At 40.7% G+C, this 22,527-nt stretch overlaps 1 protein-coding gene across 12 annotated transcripts in view; it reads right to left on the bottom strand.

Moving 5' to 3' along the window:
- Positions 1–22,527, bottom strand: part of dennd2b (DENN domain containing 2B) — a 462,540-nt gene that overhangs the window by 44,456 nt on the left and 395,557 nt on the right. For all 12 annotated transcript variants that reach the window (XM_072592318.1, XM_072592325.1, XM_072592315.1 and 9 more), the window contains 2 exons: positions 8,913–9,053; positions 7,124–7,272 (listed from right to left, as the gene is read on the bottom strand). In XM_072592318.1, coding sequence (XP_072448419.1) covers positions 7,124–7,272; positions 8,913–9,053 — 290 coding nt within the window. The remainder of the gene's footprint in view (positions 1–7,123; positions 7,273–8,912; positions 9,054–22,527) is intronic.

Below are 22,527 nucleotides of genomic sequence, written 5' to 3'. Positions count from 1 at the left end.
AGTAGATTTCTTTGTCTAGTTGTTATGAATAAAATTTGATTTTATATTAATTATATGAAACTGTGTCAAAAAAACCAATAGTGGAAGAAAAACCAATGATGGGAAGAAAAATTGATGCAGTGAGTGATTTGGAATTTGACTGTACTACCTGACACTGTGAATTGTTTTGGAGTTTCAAAGAAAAAATGTGTAAGTATGTGAAGACAGAATATTTGCATACTGCAGAGAAAGGATGAATATTCAATAATTCAATAACTGCAATTGTAAAACCACCTTGACTAGTGGCACAAGATAGCACTTTTCAATTGGGACTATCTAACTAATAGATTTCTTTATCATCATGCAAATACGTTTTCTATATTCACTGCTAACTAGATGTCGGTTTCTTGTCCTTCGATGAACATTTGCATTGTTCTCTCATTAACTCTTTGCTTTGGTGATTTAATATATTTACAGCTCTGCCATTTGAAGAAGTCACTGGTTATATAGTTGACTGGTCAAAAGGTGATAATTTCAGCAGTAATACAGCATTCAGGAATACCATTGAATGCCTTAGATAACTCAACCACTGAAAATAAAACATTCTCTGAATTCACAGGTTATTTATTCTAATAGTCTCCATTTTCAAGATCATCATTTCTCTATCATTTGGAAACAGCTAGTAACTGCCAGAGCAAATCCTATAAAACTAAGCCTAACTGTTGATGTCTCCATCTTATCTTTAATGGCAGATCTTCTCTGTAAAATTGAATTTCTGTGGAACTGGATTGACATAATTTTGCCACTTTAGTCTCTGGAGCAACAGTGAGACCATTTTTGAGCTGCAAACCTGAACTCTCAAAAAGCAGCCTTCCAGTTGTACTTTACTAGAGCAAACCAAATCAGAGCTCTCATGTCATTAAAATCAATCAAGTAACCACAGATACTTTGTTTCCAGTTACAAAGTATTTCTAATTTGAATACATTTGCAAAGAACTAAAACACTTTGACTTAGAGACTGAACTGTTACAATAATTTTTGACATGTTAATGAAAAACCTTTAGAGAGAATTTGTAATCAATCAGAAACCACATTAATTAACCTTCGTAACCCCATTAGTTAATTATAGTAATGCTCAGGTTGGGAAAGGGACTGGAGTAATCATTGTTGAACAAATTGTTATATTTCAGTTCTAACGTGAAATATTTCTGAGGAGTTCCAGATGTTGCTATTAATATAAAAACTTATGGATAAATTAACAATAAGGACATATTCTAAATGTTTGACAGAACAAATGAGGCCTCTACAAAAATGGGGAGCAAAGAAAATTTTAAGGGGAAGTACATTCCTTCCAAATGTCGTCATTGGCTGTCAAAAGGACTTTGTGCCTGTGTTTGTTTAGTCTGTGTTCCAAACAATATAGAGATGATATCTACTTAAAAAAAACTTTCTGCCAACCAGCCCAAATCTCAGTTTTAGCCCAGCAATACCACCGAGAGAACATCTGTGAGGTTTCTAATGGCTGAGGGCGACTTTTACTGTTGCACTATTTCCACTTTTCCTGTTCAATTTACATGTTTTAAAAATGCTTTAAGTTACATGTATACATGAGTGGGGAATACTGTAAAGCAGTGGTTATATCAGTGAACTAATAATCCAGACATCTGGACTAATAACCCAGGGAATTTGAATTCAAATCATACCATGATAATTTGAAAATTTGAATTCAGTTTTTGATTAGATCTAGAATAAAAATGACCAAGAAGCTTTCAGATTGTTGCAAAATCCCAAATGGTTGACTACTGTCCTTTCAAGGAAGGAAGTCTGCTATCCTTACTCAGTCTGGCCTAAATGTGACCCCAGAGCAACAACAATATGGACAGATTTCCTTGGGAAAGTACATAGGAGTTGAGGTATTGGAGGGATCAAGCAATGTCCAAACAGCACATCTACATAATTTCTTGAGCACAACATGCCCCCATGAGGCAGAGTCCATAGATTGTGCACTTTACCCATCTGAGACTCATCAAATCAGAGGGCAAGCAGGTCATCTTTCAGCCTTCACAATTCCTCAGATGCTGTAACAGTCCATGTTCAAGTGCATAAGGTCTGGACAATATCCAGGCTTGGGTTGACAAGTGTCAAAAAGTATGGCACTGGAAAAGCACAGCAGGTCAGGCAGCATCTGAGGAGGAGGAGGTCTGGCAGCATCTGCTGAGACAGATCATCTCCAGAGAAAGAAACAGTTAATGTTTACAGACCTGTATAACCTTTTTTCAGAACTGTTTCTCTAACATCCTGTTTGTTTCAGCCTAATTTTAGTTGTGTATTTCAGTGTAAAACTGGCACAGGCTCAACTATAGACATCACTATTCAACCAACTTTACATACATCTCCCCAACAGAGCCAGCATAACAAACTTACAGTAGCTTTTACATTCTGTTTTTAGGTACCTTGCTAGTTTACATTCATATGCTATTTGTTTTTTTTAAAAAAGTTTCCTGTTACCATTTTACTGAAATTTAAAATGCTCCAAATCCTGAGGTACATTACTTTATTGGCAAATTTATAAGCTTCCCCCTTTAATTTAGTACAATCTTTAACTTCCTTTGTTAGCCAGGGTTGACTCAGTTATCCTGTCAGGTCTTCTTTGAACCTTAAAAGGAATGTATGTTTATGGCAAATCATGTAACAATTTGTAAAATACCAGCCATTGCTTGTCTACCATACCACCTTTTAAAAGTATTTTACCAAACATAGTGGGACAGCATGGTGGCACATTGGGCACTGTTTCCTCACAGTGCCAGGGACCCAGGCTCGATTCCAGCCTCAGGTGACTGTCTATGTGGAATTTTCACATTCTCCCAGTGTCTGCATGGATTTCCTCCAGGTGCTCTGGTTTCCTCCCACAGGATGAAAGGTGTGTAGGTTAGGTGGATTAATCATAGGAAATGTAGGGTAACAGGGATGGGGTGGGTCTCACTGGGAAGCTCTTTGGTGTGAACTGTACGGCAAATGGCTGTATGGATTTGATGACTCAAATCCATCAAACCAACTTGCCCTTCGCACTTGCAGGAAAACGGATGTATACCTAACTTCAATACATCTTGACCTTTTGTAAATCTCTGGCAGTGTTAGGGAGAAGGAAAGTTTTTCTTCAGTTTTGGAATTAAACACTGTTAGTACTTCTGGAAATATTTTCAGAATTAACCCTTTGCAGTGCTGATTAAGTGTCCAAGTCTGAGTAATTTTCATTTCACACACCAAATCATTAAATATTATGGCAAGGAAACAAGTAGTAATTTCTGCCTGTCTCTAGAATGTAACCAAAGCTCAGGTGTCATCAGCAGATTCCAGTGAAACACACATAATTCAATGTTGCCAGGAGACTTCAGTCAGGTCAGTAATACATATGCGGCTGGCAATCTCTCATTATCTCTGTGCATTACTACCACCCTCAAAAGAATTTTAATTTCCTGTTTGGGACAATAACAGTATTTGTAGTGTCTTGCAAAATGACTCACATTTCTTTCCTACCACTTTTAAACTGTCTTTCTTTTTCTATGTAGAATAAGTAAAAGTACAAAACACAATGCTGGGTTTGCCAACATAGAAAACGTGAATAGGAGTGGCCATTCAGCTCTTCCAGTCTGCTGCGCAATTCAATATAATCACAGTTACCCATTCAACTCAGTACCCTGTTCCCGCTTTCACCACATACCCTTTGATCCCTTTGCCCCCAATAACAATATTTAACTCATTCTTGGAAACATTCAATGTTTTGCCTTCAACCACTATCTGTGTCAAAGAACTCCACAGGCTCACCATTCTCTGGGAGAAGAAATTTCTCCTCATCTCAGCCCTAAATGGCCTATCGAGTATACTTAAGCTGTTGTCCCTTGATTCAGGACTACCGAGTCAATAGGAAAAGCCTTCCTACATTTACTTTGTGTAGTCCTGTTAGAATTTTACAGGTTTCCAAGAGATCACTCCTCATTCTTTGCAACTCCTGTGTACATTGTCCCAACATTCCACAGGCATAAAAACCTGCCAATCACAAGGCTTCAAGTTCATAACACGTACTTTCAGTTGTTAAAACTTTACAGTCTTTTGAAAAATAATTTGATGATGAACAGACTTTGATTAGATGAAGGTATTGCAGAGAAAACATTGTTTGACAAATCATTTTATTTTTATGTATGTCAAAAACAAGGAAGGAAGTTAGTTCTAAATACAGGGTGCATAGCTTGTACTGTAAGGCCATGAGCCACTGAAGCAATTTTGTAACTGCAATGATAAGGGAGCCTCTCAGTAAATTGCGATAGGCTCTACCACAACAGAGATACAAAATTTGACAGCTAGTTCAGGTGGTGTTGCTCTTGGCCCTTTTCCCATGAAATAATCATTGATTGGCTTTGGTAAATGAGAGCAGATTCTTTGCTCACTCTATCAATGAATACTTTATCACTGAAAGAGGAATGGAGTATCTTAGTCTAAGACACATGGATGAGAAAAAGAGGAATGGGAAGAGAGCCCTCAAGAGGAAGTCATACAAGATGTAATTCTCCTACAGGTCATTCTGCTATAACACATGTTTCGCCTGCGTGAATTGGTGATAATGCGATTGACAAATTGTGGATGCTGTTTGGATAATATCAACTTTCTATTGAACAGGTATTGCAATTTTCTATTAGCGATCTCCTACAGTGTGACTTTCTATCATGATTTTGCATAGCACTATTTTCTAAAGCATGAGGTTGCTGATGGACACAACTGTGGCATTATAGCAGAACGACCTGTACTTAAACATCAATGAACAATAATGTCATCTCTGTCCCTCAGTAAGAATGTCCTCAGTGGTGTCAGTCATCAGCTGCAACTTCAAAGCAGGACAATTACAGCTTTACCAATGGTTGACATAGGGACTACAGGACCTTTACGTCTCTGGCTCCTTCCAGACTAAAATGGAGATATCTGCAACATCTTGCAAGTTGTCATGAATTGTTACGTACAGAAGAATACTGAACCTTTCTGTCCATTAGAGGAAAATACATTTCATTCATTCTTATTAGGGAGAAACATGTAGGAGAACTGCTTCCTACAGGAACTCCTAGTTAAAAACCTTTACCACCTCATCCTTTTTCCAGTAGCCTTTAATCCTTCTCCAATGATAATCCCAGCATACATGTAACAGCCGGTTTGTGAAGTAGCCTTGAAGACAGCAAAAACTCTTTCACCACCTGCCATATCCCACTGAGTAGCTTTTCACAACATGAAACAATGACACTGAGCACAACACACAGGTAGAATCACAGCAACAGTAAAAGAAGCAATTAACCAGTAGAATGATCCTTTTAAGTAGTGATGGTAGGATCCTTCCAGCTGCTGTATGTATGCATGTTCAACTCTGAGTTTAAGAACAGTCATTAGCTGCTGCTGAAATCAAATCAGTGTCATATGCAGATTGAAGCCAAGACTTGTCTGTTTTACATATTTTCAAGCAGATTTCAATGAAGGGTTCAGAAAAAATTTACAAGGATGTTGCCAGAGTTGGAGGATTTGAGCTATGGGGAGAGGCTGAACAGGCTGGGCTGTTTTCCCTGGAGCGTCGGAGGCTGAGGGGTGAGCTTATAGAGGTTTACAAAATTATGAGGGGCACGGATAGAGTATACAGACCAAGATGTTTCCCTGGGGTCAGGGAGTCCAGAACTAGAAGGTTTAGGGTGAGAGGGGAAAGATATAAAAGACACCTAAGGGGCAACGTTTTCACACAGAGGGTGGTACGTGTATAGAATGAGCTACTAGAGGAAGTGGTGGAGGCTGGTACAATTGCAACATTTAAAAGGCATTTGGATGGGTATATGAATAAGAAGGGTATATGAATAGGAGGGATATGGGCCGGGTGCTGGCAGGTGGGACTAGACTGGGTTGGGATATCAAGGCGGTACAGACCAAAGGGTCTGCTTCTGTTCTGAATATCTATGACTCTAAAACTACTACTTCAATATGGTGTTTAGCACAACTCGCAAGTGCGTGCAGCGGACAACATCTTAAAAATGTAAGAGCTCACTAAATACACATTAAAACTCCTATCCATGCATCTTAAACCTGAGATAATCTGTTCCCCTTTCACTGGTTAGCAGCCCCACCTCCCCCATGATGCACATTGTCATTCAATGTTCGTAAATTGCATTGTGGAGGGGTAGATACCAACTCTGTCCTATAGCAGAAATAAAATAAAATCCATGCACTCAACATCCAATGGAGTATGATCACAGACTGTAAATCACATGCGTCAATGTTCAACATACTAGCAGCAATCACAATGCCTTCAGTCTGAAGCAATCACAGCAAACCAAAGGGAGATTGGTGAAAAAAATGGACTGACAACATGGCACATAACTGCAATATACCAGTGCACATGTACCCATCCTGCATATGATGTAAATTATGGTACTACACACAACGTGACAGAGCAGGCCATCAGTGTACTGAAAGAATGGTTGCAACGCTTACACAGCTCCAGAGGAGCCTTGTGGTACTTATCAAAACATGTGTCAAGGTTTGTAGTGATCTGCTGCTCAGAGCACAACTTTGTCATCATAAAGATACAGCTTTACTACTAACTGTACAGTAAGCAACTGAGGAGCATAAGTTGGAAGAGTAAGAGAAGATAAAGAGGTGAAAGGAAAGAGGTGGTAAACAAGAAAGCCTCTTTCTGTGGGACTGTCTGTAAAGGACCCGTTTGAATGCAATTTTTATTACCATAACCCCAAAACCTCATTCACTAATAGTTTTGTATGCTTTATCTTTTCTCTGGCATGACCAGCTGTCAGTTTGGCCAGAGTGCAGGAAAATACATCACCAGAAACTAAACATTCAAAACCAAATTTATTAACTAAATCTTACCATAATGCATACAAACTATTCATTCTAGTACATCGTTTCTTAGTGCCTCCATTGAAATAAGATACCAACAATATCAATTTTTTCTGACCATTAATATCACAAAATTAACTGACAGCTTGTATGATTTTAAGAAAAATATTTTAGAAAACATATCTGTGATGACTCCTAGTAACCCATTGTCATGTATTTGATGAAATTAAAATATCATTCCAAACCTGTAGGATATGCCCATTACCTCAGCTTATCTGCGATAAATATCACCCGCCGCTCAAGCAGGAGAGATGCAAAGATCCTGATAATTTGCCGTATGCCGAGACAACGAAAGAGACAGTCAAAATCTACGTGCTCCAATCGTGAGTCCATGGGTCGTCGAAGTTCAATAACCTGAAATAACAAGTTCAGTGTCAGACTGCTGTATCAGCCACTAAAGATGCGGGAGAGGTACAAAGGTAAGACTATTTGTCATGCCTTTGAGGTGGAAAACATTAAGAGTCAACAAATCGGTTCTCTGGAATATTTTCGAAAAACTTAGAAACAACTGGTGTTAATATTAGTGGATATACACCTAATAAGATTGTGTAACATTTCTCCATTCTCCAGATGTTGAGAAACTTGAAAGGGTTCAGAAAAGATTTACAAGGATGTTGCCAGGGTTGGAGGATTTGAGCTATAGGGAGAAATTGAGTAGGCTAGGGCCATTTTCCCTGGAGCGTCAGAGGCTGAGGGGTGACCTTATAGGGGTTTATAAAATCATGAGGGCATGGATAGGATAAATAGACAAAGTATTTTCCCTGGGGTGGGGGGTCCAGAACTAGAGGGCATAGGTTTAGGGTGAGAGGGGAAAGATATAAAAGAGACCTAAGAGGCAACCTTTTCACTCAGAGGGTGGTACACGTATGGAATGAACCACCAGAGGAAGTGGTGGAGGCTAGTACAATTGCAGCATTGAAAAGGCATCTGGATGGGTATATGAATAAGAAGGTTTTGGAGGGATGTGGACCGGGTGCTGGCAGCTGGGACTAGATTGGGTTGGGATATCTGGTTGGCATGGACGAGTTGGACCGAAGTGGTTTCCGTGCTGCACATCCCTATGACTCGATGACTTTAACACAGGCATTAATATCACAAAGAAAGAATATTCAAATATTTGCTCACTACTTTTGCTGATCATAATCTCCTGGATGTTTAAGATTATCTTGATTATATTTAGAAACCAAAAGGAAACTTTCAAGACTTTAGCACTATGCTCTAACAGTAGCAACTATACAATGATATTCTAACATTTTGTTTCTTTAGAACATACTGCTTCATGTCAAAATTACAAAAGTACCATCAAAACTGGTAGCTGAACCCAAATCCAGTACAATTATAAATAAATTTATGTTGGCTGTCCAACATGAATATTTTTGATTTTTGCTTGTCATCTGACTTGAAATTCAACTACTAGAATTGTATTGTATGTTTGCTGGTAACCCACAGCAGAAACATTTACTAATACTGTGTTGTCATGGCAGACTGAAGGTATACAATGTGACACTGTATACTTTCAGCTTCTAAATTCACATCAACACAGCATTATTTATTTCGTACATTTAAACACAATGACTAAAAGATCAAGAATTGTAATGGGTTTAAGACAGATGGACAGACTTATTGCCATTAAACTGTTTCAGCTTTACTTAAATAGTTTATGATTAGTACACAACTTGAATGAATTACTATCCTCTGAACCACTTCCTGGGCAATATTTTCCTACTTAACTCCAATATGATATCCATTACTTGTAAGCCCTTTAGTCAACAAAGGAATCAGGGGTCTTCTTTTTCTTCACTGAACACCTTGCATTTAAAGCAGCAATTTAATTTTTTTTATAGCTCTGAAAGGATCTTATGGTTACAACTCAATACATACTTTCAATAAACTTGCTCTTACATACAGGTGCTTGCTCAAAATTTTAAAAATAATTCCTAATCATCTTTAGTACATTATTTATCAATGGCCTTTTTAACAAGGGAGTCATGCACCTCATTTCCAGCCCCTGGTAGAAAGGTCTTGACTCGTATGGTCCTTCCTGGTGCAGGGAAGGGTGACTCCATCAGACTTCTCATGAATGGATAGACCAGGGCAGCCGAAATTCCACGTCTTCTCTCCACTTCATCCAGAATCTGCTCAAGTACAACATCAAACATAAATAAAACATTCCTGGTACAACTGTTTTAAAAATCTTGCTTTAGGAATTACCAAACAGACTGAATTAAAGTAGCAAGCATTCAAGAAATATTTGGAGAAAGTTCACTGTGCTGATGAATTGCTGAAGCCACCGATTGTTAGCATTCTAAATGCGAACACTATGGGAAGGGTTAATGTGCAGTGCATATATTAGAAAACATAAATGTGAACTTTACTGGTATATGCACCCAGATGTTTTTGTAGGAATTAATTAAATGACAGATGAAAAGAATATGGCATAGAATTTTGATCATGGCTGGGAAGTGTGAGGCCTTCAAAGATAAGGTAACGAGAGTCCAGACACAATATGGTCCTGTTAGTGTTAAGGGAAAGGCTGGAAGGTGTAGCGAATGCTGCATGATCAAAGAATTTGAGGTTCTGATCAAGAAAAAGGAGTAGGCATATGTCAGGACTAGACAGCTAGAATTGAGTGAATCCCTGGGGAGTACAAGGACAGTAGGATTATAGTCAAAAGGGAAATCAGAAGGGCAAAAAGGGGATATGAGATATCTTTGGCAAATAAGGTTAAGGAGAATCCAGAGATTTTACAATTATATCAAGGGCAAAAAAGTAACTAAGGAGAGAACAGAGCCCCTTAAAGATCAACAAGGCCATTTATGTGTTGAACCACAGGGGATAGAGGCGATATTAAAAGAGTACTTTGTGTCAGTATTTACTATAGAGAAGGATATGGAAGCGAGAATGTGGGGAAATAAATAGTGATATCTAGAAAAGTGTCCATAATGCAGAAGAGGTGGTGCTGGACATCCGAAAACGCATAAAGGTAGATAAATCCCCTGGACCTAATCAGGTGTATCCCAAAACTTATCGGAAAGCTAGGGAAGTGATTACTGTGTCCCTTACTGAGGGATCTGTATTATTGATAGCCGAGGATGAGGTGCCGGAAGACTAAAGGTTGGCTAATGGAGTGTCATTATTTAAGAAAGGTGGTAAGGAAAAGCCAAGGAACTATAGACCAGTGAGCCTGACATCAGTGGTAAGTTGTTGGAGGGGATTCTGAGGGACAGGATTTACATACTTTTGGAAAGGCAAGGACTAATTGGGTAGAGTCAACATGGTTTTGTGCATGGTAAATTGTGTCCCACTAACTTGAGTTTTTTTGAAGAAATGACAAAGAAGATTAATGAAGGCAAAGCAGTAGACATTGTTTATATGGACTTCAGCAAGGCATCCAACAAGGTTCTGTATGGTAGACTGTTTAGTAAGATTAGACCACATGGAATTGAGGGGAGCTAGCTAAATGGATATAAAATTGGCTTGAAGGGAGGAGGAGACAGAGGGTAGTTATGGAGGGTTGTTTTTCAGATTGGAGGCCTGTGACCTTGGTATGCCACAAGGATCAGTGCTAGTCCACTGCTTTTGTCATTTTTATAAAAGATTTGGATGTGAATATAGAGTTACGGTAAGTAAATTTGCAGATGCAAAATTGATGGTGTCGTGAACAGTGAAAAAGCTTATCTCAGAGTACGAGACCTTGATCAGATGGGTCAATGGGCAGAAAAGTAGCAGATGGAGTTTAATTTAGATAAATGTGAGGTGCTGCGTTTTGGAAAGGTGAATCAGGGGCAGGATTTATGCAGTTAATGGTAGGGCCCTGGGGAATGTTGTCAAACCAAGAGACTTAGGGGTATAGGTGCGTAGTTCTTTGAAAGTGGAGGTGCGCATAGACAGGGTGTTTAAGAAAGCAATCGTCATGCTTGCCTTCGTTGGTCAGTGCATTTAGTATAAAAGTTGGTACGTCATGTTGTGGCTATACAGGACATTAGTGAGGCCACTTTTACAATACTGAATGCAATTGTACTCTCCCTGCTACCGTAAAGATGTTGTGAAACTTGAAAGGATTCAGAAAAGATTTACAAGAATGTTGCCAGGGTTGGAGGGTTTCAGCTGTAGGAGAGGTTGAATAAGCTGGGGCTGTTTTCCCTGGAGTCTGAGTGACCTTACTGTGGTTTATAAAATCATGAGAGGCATGGATAAGGTAAATAGATAGGTCTTTTTCCCAGGGTAGTGAAGTCCAAAACTTGAAGGCATAGGTTCAAGGTGAGGGGGGAAAAGATTTAAATTGGACCTGAGAGGCAACTTTTTCATGCAGAGGGTGGTGCGTGTGTGGAATGAGCTGCCAAAGGAGGTGGTGTATGCTGGTACAATTATAGCATTTAAAAGGCTTCTGGATGGGTGAATGAATAGTGTTTAAAAGGGGATGGGCCAAATGCTGGCAAATGGGACTAGATCAGTTTAAGATATCTGGTCGGTAAGGACCAGTTATACCAAAGGGTCTGCTTCCGTGCTTTATAACTCTATGACCCTGAGGAACTGGCTGACTACAGGTTTTAAAACAAGGCAGGCCATAGTTACTGATTTATATTTTCCCAGTGCAGCATGGAGGGCAAATAAAACCTAGAAACTGTTCAAAGTAAAGTAAATCAATAGTGTCTCACTTACAAAATGGAAATATTTTACTCAATTGAAGCAAGTCATCAGGAATCAAATCATTTTGCATATTAAACAATGCAAGTAGAAATGTTAGTAAAATGAGAAAGTATTCTCTGTGGATTGCTTTCCTCATTGTACAAATGCCCGAACTAACAAGGTATTTCACTTGTATACATTCCACCTGCAATTCTTTTTGGTGTCATTAGGGATACACCTGCTCCTGAAAAAGGGGATGGATTATTCGACTTTCCCTCTCATGTAACCTTCACCAGGTTACACAAGGGATCTTTAGATTTTTTCCATATTCAGTTCATCCCATGAATCAGTAAAGAGAAACTCAGATATGTTTAATGACTTTAGTCCAGACTTACGCAAAACAAACGTCCTTCGTACCAAAATGGAACAAGTGCCACGAATTCAGAGGTTCCCATAATTTTCATCAGGGGGATTGGGGGAAAGCGATATATATTTCACACATCCATGGTTCATGGAAGGAGCAGCATATTTAAAAGCCAAGCTACTTTCACCTTTTTAAGGCTTCTGAAACATGACTCACGGTGTTTATAAACGAAGAAAAGGTCTTTGATGAAGTCATGTTTCATTTTGGAAACCTATTTCATCCACCTTTAGAATTGTTGTAGTAGTATATGGATAAGTGGACATGGATGGAACTGTCAGGCTATTTGAATTCCCTGTTCTTTAAATTTCAAAAAGAGAAACACACACTGCAATTGAAAAATAAAACCGCACTTGCATTTGTAACAGATGTTTGTTGATATAAGCCTAAGGTCAATCATTATACAATTAACGTTCCTTGGTTACTTCCCAAGACTATCATTATCGGAGTCAAGAGCTGGTAAGTTGATAGTTTCATTGACAACTCCAAATGATTATACTGCAATTAACTGTTTCTGACATGGGCAATGGCTACAAATATTTATTTTCATAAGGAATTAACTACTTTAATGAATTTAAATATGTTGAATGGGATTTTATCATTTTTTAAAAAACATAGTCAAGTCTGCAATACAGACTGAGAATCTTATTTTGTTTCATGACTTCCAAGATTGGCACGGACAGTGTAAGGGTGGGGAGATCATGAGTTGGCATGAGGAAAAAGGGCCAAACGATTGGGTAGAGGGGTGTAGGTTGGCAAGAAGGGGTTGGGAACACATGGCAGTGAATCAGGGAATAAGTTGGCATGGAGGTGCATAGGGTGGCATGGAGTGAATGAATAGCCATGGAGGCTGGGAGGAGGAACATAGATTGACATAGAGAACAAAGGATAATGGAGTGTGGGTAGATGGGTAAAGGTTGGCACTGAGGGGTATAAGGGGCCATGAGTGGTACGAGGTGGCATGGATAGGGCCTGAAAAGTTTGTGAAGAATGTGATCTGGAAACCGAGGCACTACAGAGGTAGTGCCTCCCACCCGCTCTCCTCCTCTAACCTAATAATAAGACCCATTGTGGTAAGCAGGTAAGTGTTGCATTTTGCTTGTTCTATTCTTTAGACCTAGTTTTTTTTTAAAAAGGTTACTTTTAGAGGGATGGCAGTGAAGGCAGTGCAATGTTCCTCTTGCAACATGAGGTGAGGGATGTCATGGTCGTACCTGCTGATTATACTTGCAGGAAGTGCACCCATCTCCAGCTCCTCCAAGACCTTGTTAGGGAACTGGAGCTGGAGTTGGATGAGCCTAGGATCATTCGGGAGGCAGAGGGGGTCATAGATCAGAGCTTTAGGGAAGTAGTAACTCCAAAAGATTGCAGACAGATGGGTGACAGTGAGGGGGACTGGGAGGAAGCAGTCAGTGCAGGGACCCCCTGCGGCCGCTCCCCTCAAGAACAAGTATACCATTTTGGATACTTGTGGGGGGAGGGGGGGGGGGGGGGGGGGGGGGGGGAAGGACGACTTACCAGGGGTAAGCAATGGGGTTCAGGCCTCTGGCACGGAGCCTGTCCCCGTTGCTCAGAAGGGAAGGGTGGAGAAGAGCAGAGCAATAGTTATTGGGGACTCGATAGTTCGGGGCACAGATAGGCGGTTTTGTGGGGGTGAGAGAGACTCACATTTGGTATGTTGCCTCCCAGGGGCAAGGGTACGTGACATCTCTGATCATGTTTTCAGGGTGCTTAAGGGGGAGGGGGAGCAGCCCGTAGTCGTGGTCCACATTGGCACCAACAACATAGGTAGGAAGAGGGATGAGGATGTTAGGCAGACTTTCAGGGAGCTAGGTTGGAAGCTCAGATTTAGAACAAACAGATTTTTGTCTCTGGTTTGTTACCAGTGCCACGTGATAGAGAGTCGAGGAATAGGGAGAGAGAACAGTTAAATGCTTAGCTACAGGGATGGTGCAATAGGGAGGGATTCCGGTATCTGGATAACTGGGGTTCTTTCTGGGGAAGGTGGGACCTCTATAAACAGGATGGTCTACACCTGAACCTGAGGGGCATCAGTATCCTTGGGGAGGGTTTAAACTAACTCTGCAGGGGCATGGGAACCTAGACTGTAGCTTTAGGGTGCATGACCTGGAGTGTAGGGAGATTAGGAACATGGCATCAATCTCAAAGGAGGGTGCCTGTAAACAGAAAGGTGGCTTGAAGTGTGTATACTTCAATGCAAGAAGTATACGAAATAAGGTAGGTGAACTTGCAGCGTGGGTTGGTACCTGGGATTTCGATGTTGTGGCTATTACGGAGACATGGGTAGAACAGGGACAGGATTGGCTGTTGCAGGTTCCAGGGCTTAAATGTTTTAGTAGGGTCAGAGGTGGGGGTAAAAGAGGGGAAGGTGTGGCATTGCTTGTCAAAGATAGTATTACAGCGGTGGAAAGGACGATGGATGAAGACTCGCCATCTGAGGTAGTTTGGGCTGAGGTTAGGAATAGGAAAGGTGAGGTCACCCTGTTAGGAGTTTTCTACAGGCCTCCTAATAGTCCTAGAGACACAGAAGAAAAGATTGTGAGGATGATTCAGGAGAAGAGTGAAAATAATAGGGTGGTTGTTATGGGGAACTTTAACTTTCCAGATATTGACTGGGAAAGCTATAGCTCGAGTACGTTAGATGGGTCAGTGTTTGTCCAATGTGTGCAGGAGGGTTTCCTAACAGAATATGTAGACAGGCCAACAATAGGTGAGGCCATACTGGATTTGGTTCTGGGTAACAAACCAGGCCAGGTGTTAGAATTGGAGGTAGGTGAGCACTTCGGGGACAGTGACCACAATCGGTGACTTTTACTCTAGTGATGGAGAGGGATAAGTGTGCACTGCAGGGCAAGAGTTATAGCTGGGGGCAGTGAAATTATGATGCGGTGAGGCATGACTTAGGATGCGTGGCTTGGAAAAGTAGGCTTTAAGGGAAGGGCGCAATCGATATGTGGAGCTTGTTCAAGGAGCAACTATTGAGTGTCCTCGATAAGTATGTACCTGTCAGGCAGGGAGGAAAGGGTCGTGTGAGGGAGCCGTGGTTTAATAAGGAATTGGAATCCCTTGTTAAAGGGAAGAGGGCGGCCTATGTAAAGATGAGGCGTGAAGGTTCAATTGGGGCGATTGAGTGTTATAAGGTAGCCAGGAAGGATCTGAAGAGAGAGCTAAGAGCAGCAAGGAGGGGACATGAAAAGTCCTTAGTTGGTAGGATTAGGGAAAACCCAAAGGCTGTCAGGAATAAAAGAATGACCAGGGTAGGAATAGGTCCAGTCAAGGATGCGTGTGGAGGCTGAAGAGATTGGGGAGACACTGAATAAATACTTTTCATCAGTGTTCACTCAGGAACAGGACATTGTTGCCAATGTGAATATTGAGTCACAATTAATTAGTATGGACGGCTTTGAGGTATGTAGGGAAGAGGTGTTGGAAATTCTGGAAAGGGTGAAAATAGGTAAGTCCCCTGGGTCTGATGGCATTTTTCCTAGGATTCTCTGGGAAGCAAGGGAGGAGATTGCAGAGCCATTGGCCTTGATTTTTATGTCCTCGTTGTCTACAGGAATAGTGCCAGAAGACTGGAGGATAACAAATGTGGTTCCCTTGTTCAAGAAGGGGAGTAGGGATAACCCTAGTAACTATAGGCTGGTGAGTCTCACTTCTGTTGTGGGCAAAGTCTTAGAGAGAATTGTAAGGGATAGGATTTATGAATATCTGGATAGGAATAATGTGATCAAGGATAGTCAGCATGGTTTTGTGAAGGGCAGGTCGTGCCTCACAAACCTTATTGAATTCTTTGAGAAGGTGACTAAGGAGGTGGACGAGGGTAAAGCAGTAGATGTGGTGTATATGGATTTTAGTAAGGCATTTGATATGGTTCCCCATGGTAGGCTACTGCAACAAAATATGGAGGTATGGCATTGAGGGTGCGTTGGAGGTTTGGATTAGGAATTGGCTGGCTGGAAGAAGACAAAGGGTAGTAGTTGATGGTAAAGGTTCATCTTGGAGTGCAGTTACTAGCGGTGTTCCGCAAGGATCTGTTTTGGGACCATTGCTGTTTGTCATTTTATTAAATTACCTGGAGGAGGGGCTAGAAGGTTGGGTGAGCAAGTTTGCGGATGATACGAAAGTCGGTGGAGTTGTTGACAGTGAGGAAGGATGTGGCAGGTTACAGCGGGATATAGAGAAGCTGCAGAGCTGGGCAGAAAGGTGGCAAATGGAGTTCAATGTAGCTAAGTGTGAAGTGATTCACTTTGGTATGAGTAACAAGAAGATGGGGCACTGGGCTAATGGTCAGATACTTTGTAGTGTGGATGAGCAGAGGGATCTTGGTGTCCATGTACACAGATCTCTGCAAGTTGCCACCCAGGTAAATAGTGCTGTGAAGAAGGCATATGGCGTACTGGCTTTTATTGGTAGAGGAATTGAGTTCTGGAGTCCTGAAATCATGTTGCAGTTGTATAAGACTCTGGTGCGGCGGCATCTGGAGTATTGTGTGCAGTTTTGGTCGCCATACTATTGGAAGGATGTGGAGGCACTGGAATGGGTACAGAAGAGGTTTACCAGGATGTTGCCTGGTATGGTAGGAAAGGCTGAGGCACTTGGGGCTGTTTTCATTGGAGAAAAGAAGGTTTAGGGGTGACTTGATAGAGGTGTACAAGATGATTAGGGGTTTAGATAGAGTTGACCATGAGAACCTTTTTCCACGTATGGAGTCAGCTATTACGAGGGGGCATAGCTTTAAATTAAGGGGTGGTAGGTATAGGACAGATGTTCGGGGTAGATTCTTTACTCAGCGAGTCGAGAGTTCATGGAATGCCCTGCCAGCAGCAGTGGTGGACTCTCCCTCTTTATGGGCATTTAAACGGGCATTGGATAGGTATATGGAGGATAGTGGGCTAATGTAGGTTAGGTGGGCTTGGATCGGTGCAACATCGAGGGCCAAAGGGCCTGTACTGCACTGTATTTTTCTATGTTCTATGTTCTATGAAAGTATTTATTGTAACTGGGATGAAATTTCACAGCATGGAGGCGAGCCTTTTAAACAGCCCACTTCCAGTGCAGGCCTGACCCATTGAACACACACCCTATCCTGGAATGAAAATCCGACCATTTGGGGAAGTTTCTCTAGAGTCGGGTTTGAGGAGTGGGAATTTTGCACACCCAACCTGAAACAAAAATTCAGGTCTTCATGTCACTTGGCACACATAATGAGGAAGGGTCATTTGGTCCATCCTAGCCGAAGAAAGGACCTGAGAATTGAAATCCCGGTCCATTATACTCTCCGATCATCTTTTAAACAGTTGCAAGTTTCACCATTACTACCTGGACTGCTATCAAGAATTCCCATTCCACTTGTTCACTCTTTATATGAAGAACTTAAGTGATATCAGTTCAAATTTGCGTTTTACTAATTTGAACTTGTATTGCCATGTGCTGTTCTTAAAACTTAGTTTCAAGTAACTATCTGGATGTAAGATTTTTTAAAAAATAAATGATTTATTAGCATAATAGTACTGCCAGGCCTCTCCTTACCATCCAAAATAAACCTTCCATTTTTCCAGTTTTGGCTCTTTACTCAGACCCCTAAAACTACGGAATTCCTGTAGCTCCTCTCTCGACTGCTCCCAATTCCTGAATATTTCTCTGGTGTCTAAGCCATACTTCATATCTTAGTTTCTGAATATTATTAAAACTTAGATCATATTAAGTGTCAAATTCTTCAAAAAAAGTTCATCAGCTTTTTAAAAACGAAGTCATTTCACATTTCTCCTTCAGAGGAGATGACACAAGCCAATGGGGGAGGGAGATAGGACATTGTCTTATCATATCAAGTAATGCATAAAACTGTGGCAAATGAAGTTCAACATGAAGAAATTTGAGATCAAGATCTTGGATCTAAGAGATAAATCAGAATATTTTCTTAATGGTGACAGATTAAGAATTACCAACAGCAATGGGATTTGGATATCCAGGTACATATATGATAAGAAGCTACTGCAAAGATACAAAACCAAAATTAGACTAACACTCTACACCAGGATAACGGTAAGGAAACAGAGGAGCAGATTTGCTGGCTAACTGCAGGAAGAAAAACATAAGAATGTAAGAACTACACAATAGTCATAATAAGGAACATCAATTACAATTAAATGAGCGGTTAACAGGGTACAATAGAGTGTAAAGAGAAAGGAATAAAAATTTTGAATAAAATCAAGGTACTGCAGACAGCGATCTGAAATAAAAAGAAAGAGTGATGGAGAAACTTAGCAGCTCTGTGGACATAGAAACTGAGCTAATGTTTAAGTCCACATGAGTTCTGAAGAAGTCACATAGAATTTGAATTAACTGTTTCTACCTCCATAGAGAACCTGCCAGACCCACTGAACTTCTCCAGCACTTGTATATTTTTATTTGAAGAATTCCAGAAATGTGTGAAATAAAGAACTTTCTTGGTCAGTGTATTTCTTGCCCAATGAGTTAAGTTTGACTTAATTCTTGGGAAAAAAATGGGGGAAGTGGAGCTTGGTTCAACAGGAAGATGTTTGGGAAAGTTCCATAATGCTATCAAGTGTGGAATAGCTTTGGAAATAGACGAAGCACAGACAAGAGCAAAACATGTCCAAGAAAATGTGGGGCTTATTCGGGACCTAACAGAGAACTTTCTGTGGAGACAGGGGACATCAGCTAAGGTTCTAAATGAGCACTTTACATCTATCTTCACCAGAGAAGGTGATGCTGCTAATGTGGCAGTCATGTATGAAGACAGGAACAAAATAGACAGGGGGGGGTGCTTCTTAAAAAGATCCTCATTCTCAAAGTAAAAACTCATCAAAACCAGATGGAGTGAATCCCATGTAACTGAGGCATCAGATAAACTTCTACTTTGCATGCTTGTTAGTAAAGTTAAAACCCTTGAGTATACAAGATTAGAGTGAACTAGAGAGGTATTCCACAGGTGTCATTATTCAGATAAGTGCTCTTTTTGATTTAAATTATTTTGTATAGGAAAATTTCAAAGTTTGCAAATAATATAATACGTGGAACAAACTGCCCCATTATGTGGATAGTGGGTAAGCATAGACAGCCTGCTCAACATTTGTAAATGAATAATACCGTCAATTAAGCTGTCTCCAAGCCAACTGACCAGAATATTACTCTTCCCACACCATAATATATTAGCATAGGCAGGTGAGTGAGAGTTGTTTCTCTTTTGGATCAGTATCCCGGCAGCATGTCCTGACTATGGGACGTAGGCTTCTTAGTGTTCCTGAAGAAGGGCTCATGCCCGAAACATCGATTCTCCTGTTCCTTGGATGCTGCCTGACCTGCTGCGCTTTTCCAGCGACACATTTTCAGCTTCTTCGTGTTGTGTCAGCTCTTAGTCGATTTTCCTTTAGGGGGCAGTGCATGTAGTCCACTCTCTCATTAAATCCAGCCCACTGTGTTTAAGTTAACAATTTTCAGCAAAGATGATCATTTAGAAGAACTTTGTGGAGTAACATCAAATATGTAAACTTATGAAATATCGATTGAATCCAGTTAACTCTTTGAATACAAGGGACTTTGTCTGAATTTCAGTGCTTTGTTCCTATGCTTTTAAAGTCACTGTACAGCAGCATGCGCACTGTAAATAGATGAGGCAAATTAAATAAGGCATGACAATGTTACTGGTGCAAGCATTGGCCAGATCTCTAGATCATGTAATTTTCCTTTATCACGTCTGAATTTATTTTGCTATCAATTAGTCCAATTGCACATCATCATCGTGCCTTTGCATTCGCCTGGTATTCTGTACCCTTTGCCAGATCTCACTTTGTACTCACATTAACCTTCAGAAATACACATAGAAAAGAAAGTTATGTTAATCATGTTACCAAAGTGTACAAGGTACTACAGACAGCTTCTCAGTTGAGTGATGCAGAAAAAATTGCCTTAACATAGAACTCACCACTTTTCAAATCTCTGCACTACCTCACCCATCTCATCCCAGGCCCAGCCCTCCCTCTCCACTCCACCCCCTTAACCTGACCCTACCTGTTCATCTTCCTTCCCACCTATCCGATTTACCCTTCCCACTGACCAATCACAGCCACCTCCTATTTGCATCCACCTATTGACATCCCATTAACTTTTCTCCCAACCCCAACCCATCCCCAATTCATTTCATAGCCCCCTTCCCATTGCCCAGTTCTGATGAAAGGTTCCGACCTGAAACATCAATTCCCCTCTTCCTCTGATGCTGCTTGACCTGCTGTGTTTTTTTCCAGCTCCACTCTTTATCCACCATGTAGAAACAATATCCATTCCTACTGAATTGAACTGAATTACGTTAGCAAATCACTACCCCTTCCTTTATTTCCAATGGTCTCTCCCTCTTTTTCTCACACTCCTCTGACAATGCTAAGGTAATCTGATGCAGACCTGATGCTGCTAAGTAGTGAGAAGATTAAGTGAGAGGCGAGTATGAAAGCAGAGTGCAAAAGTGGACCATCTACAAGACACATTGCAGTAACTCACTCACAGACTCCTTCAGCAGCAGATTCAAAACCCACAACGTATACCAGCTAGACGGACAAGGGAACCAGATACACAGAAATCACCACCTACACTTTCACTCCAAGCAACGTACGATCCTGAGTAGCAACTATTCATCATTCATTGTCATACTGTCAAAAATCTTGCTACTACTTTCCAAACAGCACAAGGACTACCAGGTTTAAGAAGGTAGTTCGCTACCACTTTCTCCAGGCAATTAGGGATGGACAATAAACGCTGGTCCCTAGCCACTGATGCCCACACCTCATGAATGAATAAAGTTCCTGTTGATGCCTACAGTACTTCTAAAATAACAGCTGGTCATGAAATCCTAACAGTCAGCAATACCCAAGTGGGGGGTGTCAGGCAGGGCATAATCCTTTGCTATCCCTGTTCACACATGACAGAAGCTGCTAGAGCTTCCAACTAAAATATTCTGTTGATAATTCACTTATCAACTATGCTACTGATTTTCTCTCTTCTCAGAAACATGGACAGTCATGAAACGCAACCTCAAAACTCTGGCAAAAAGGAATCCTGTAATAAAAATGGAATTTGACTTGTTCAGGCATCATAAACCAGAGGCCCTGATTATAAACAGATGGAACTGGGGAATTTGATCTGCAAAATTCTGGTTAAAAAAAATGCCAGAATCCAATGTAATGAAAACATATTTGACTTATTCCATAAATCAATTATCCTGTTAATCAATAGTTGAGTGGAATCATAGGCACGTTACAGTGAAATTAGTGGCTGAGGTTATGGCAAAAAATTGTTGTCTCTGAGGACTGGTGAAATATACTGCACAGATCAATCAGACTTATGACAAGCCATAAAGCACATTCCAATTCTCCCTCTATGCTAACTAGTAGACAGAAATTATAAGGTTCAGTTGCCATAATTGGAACCTTGCTAGGCACAACATAATCAAACCTGAATTCATATCTTTGATTGTTGTGAAGATTTGAATTTCTCTCCGTATAAATTAGGATTCCAGTCGTAACCACTCAATTCTCATCACAATAACTATGGCAACTGAATAATTCAAATCAGGCCACCAGAAGCTGTAGCATGAGGGGTGCTGCTCCACCTCTAGTCCGGCTGACGAGACATCTCCATTTTTACCATCTGTCATAGCCATAGCCAAAAAATTACAGGACAACAATCAACCAGTCAGGCTGTTTGGCTACATTATAAATATAACTTCCATCACCATTAAGTCTTGGAGCAGGACTTGAACCAAAGCTTCTGGCTCAGGATGCTAATCCTGAACCACAATATTAAGACAATGACACTTCAGGATCTTAATCATGGGGTATGAAAAGAAGGCACAAAACTGTTTATAAAATCACCAGATACAGTGACATTTCCAAGGTGTACATATTAGCTTTTTCCTTAAGTGCCAGTCACAATCTTTGACTAACATTTATTAACATAGAAGGGTAATGAAACATAACGCCGTTTTTGACATTACTGATATTCAGCTATGTGTCCAACCAAAATAAAAACATGAACCAAAGTGCTTTTCAGGTGTGCATCATACAAACGATTTTAAACAGATAATGGAACATAGAACATAGGAAATACAGCGCAGTACAGGCCCTTTGGCCCTTGATGTTGTGCCGACCTTTCACCCTACTCTAAGATCAAACTAACCATCATAACTTTCATTTTACTATCATCAGTGTGCCTATCCAAGAGTCGCTTAAGCGTCCCTAATATATCGGAATCTAATATCACTGCTGGCAGTGCATTATATGCACCCACTACTCTCTGTGTAAAGAACCTACCTCTGGCATCTCCCCTAAACCTTTCTCCAATCACCTTAAACTTATGCCTCCTTGTGATAGCCATTTCCACTCTGGGAAAAAGTTCCTGGCTATCCACTCTTTCTATGCCTCTATCAAGTCTCCTCTCATCCTTCTTCGCTCCAATGAGAAAAGCCCTAGCTCCCTCAATCTTTCTTCATTAGCATGCCAGGTAAGTCTCCTCTGCACCCTCAC

This window comes from Chiloscyllium punctatum, chromosome 22 (genome assembly GCF_047496795.1).
Source record: "Chiloscyllium punctatum isolate Juve2018m chromosome 22, sChiPun1.3, whole genome shotgun sequence".
Taxonomy (NCBI): domain Eukaryota; kingdom Metazoa; phylum Chordata; class Chondrichthyes; order Orectolobiformes; family Hemiscylliidae; genus Chiloscyllium; species Chiloscyllium punctatum.
This window is presented reverse-complemented; position numbering and strand designations above follow the sequence as displayed.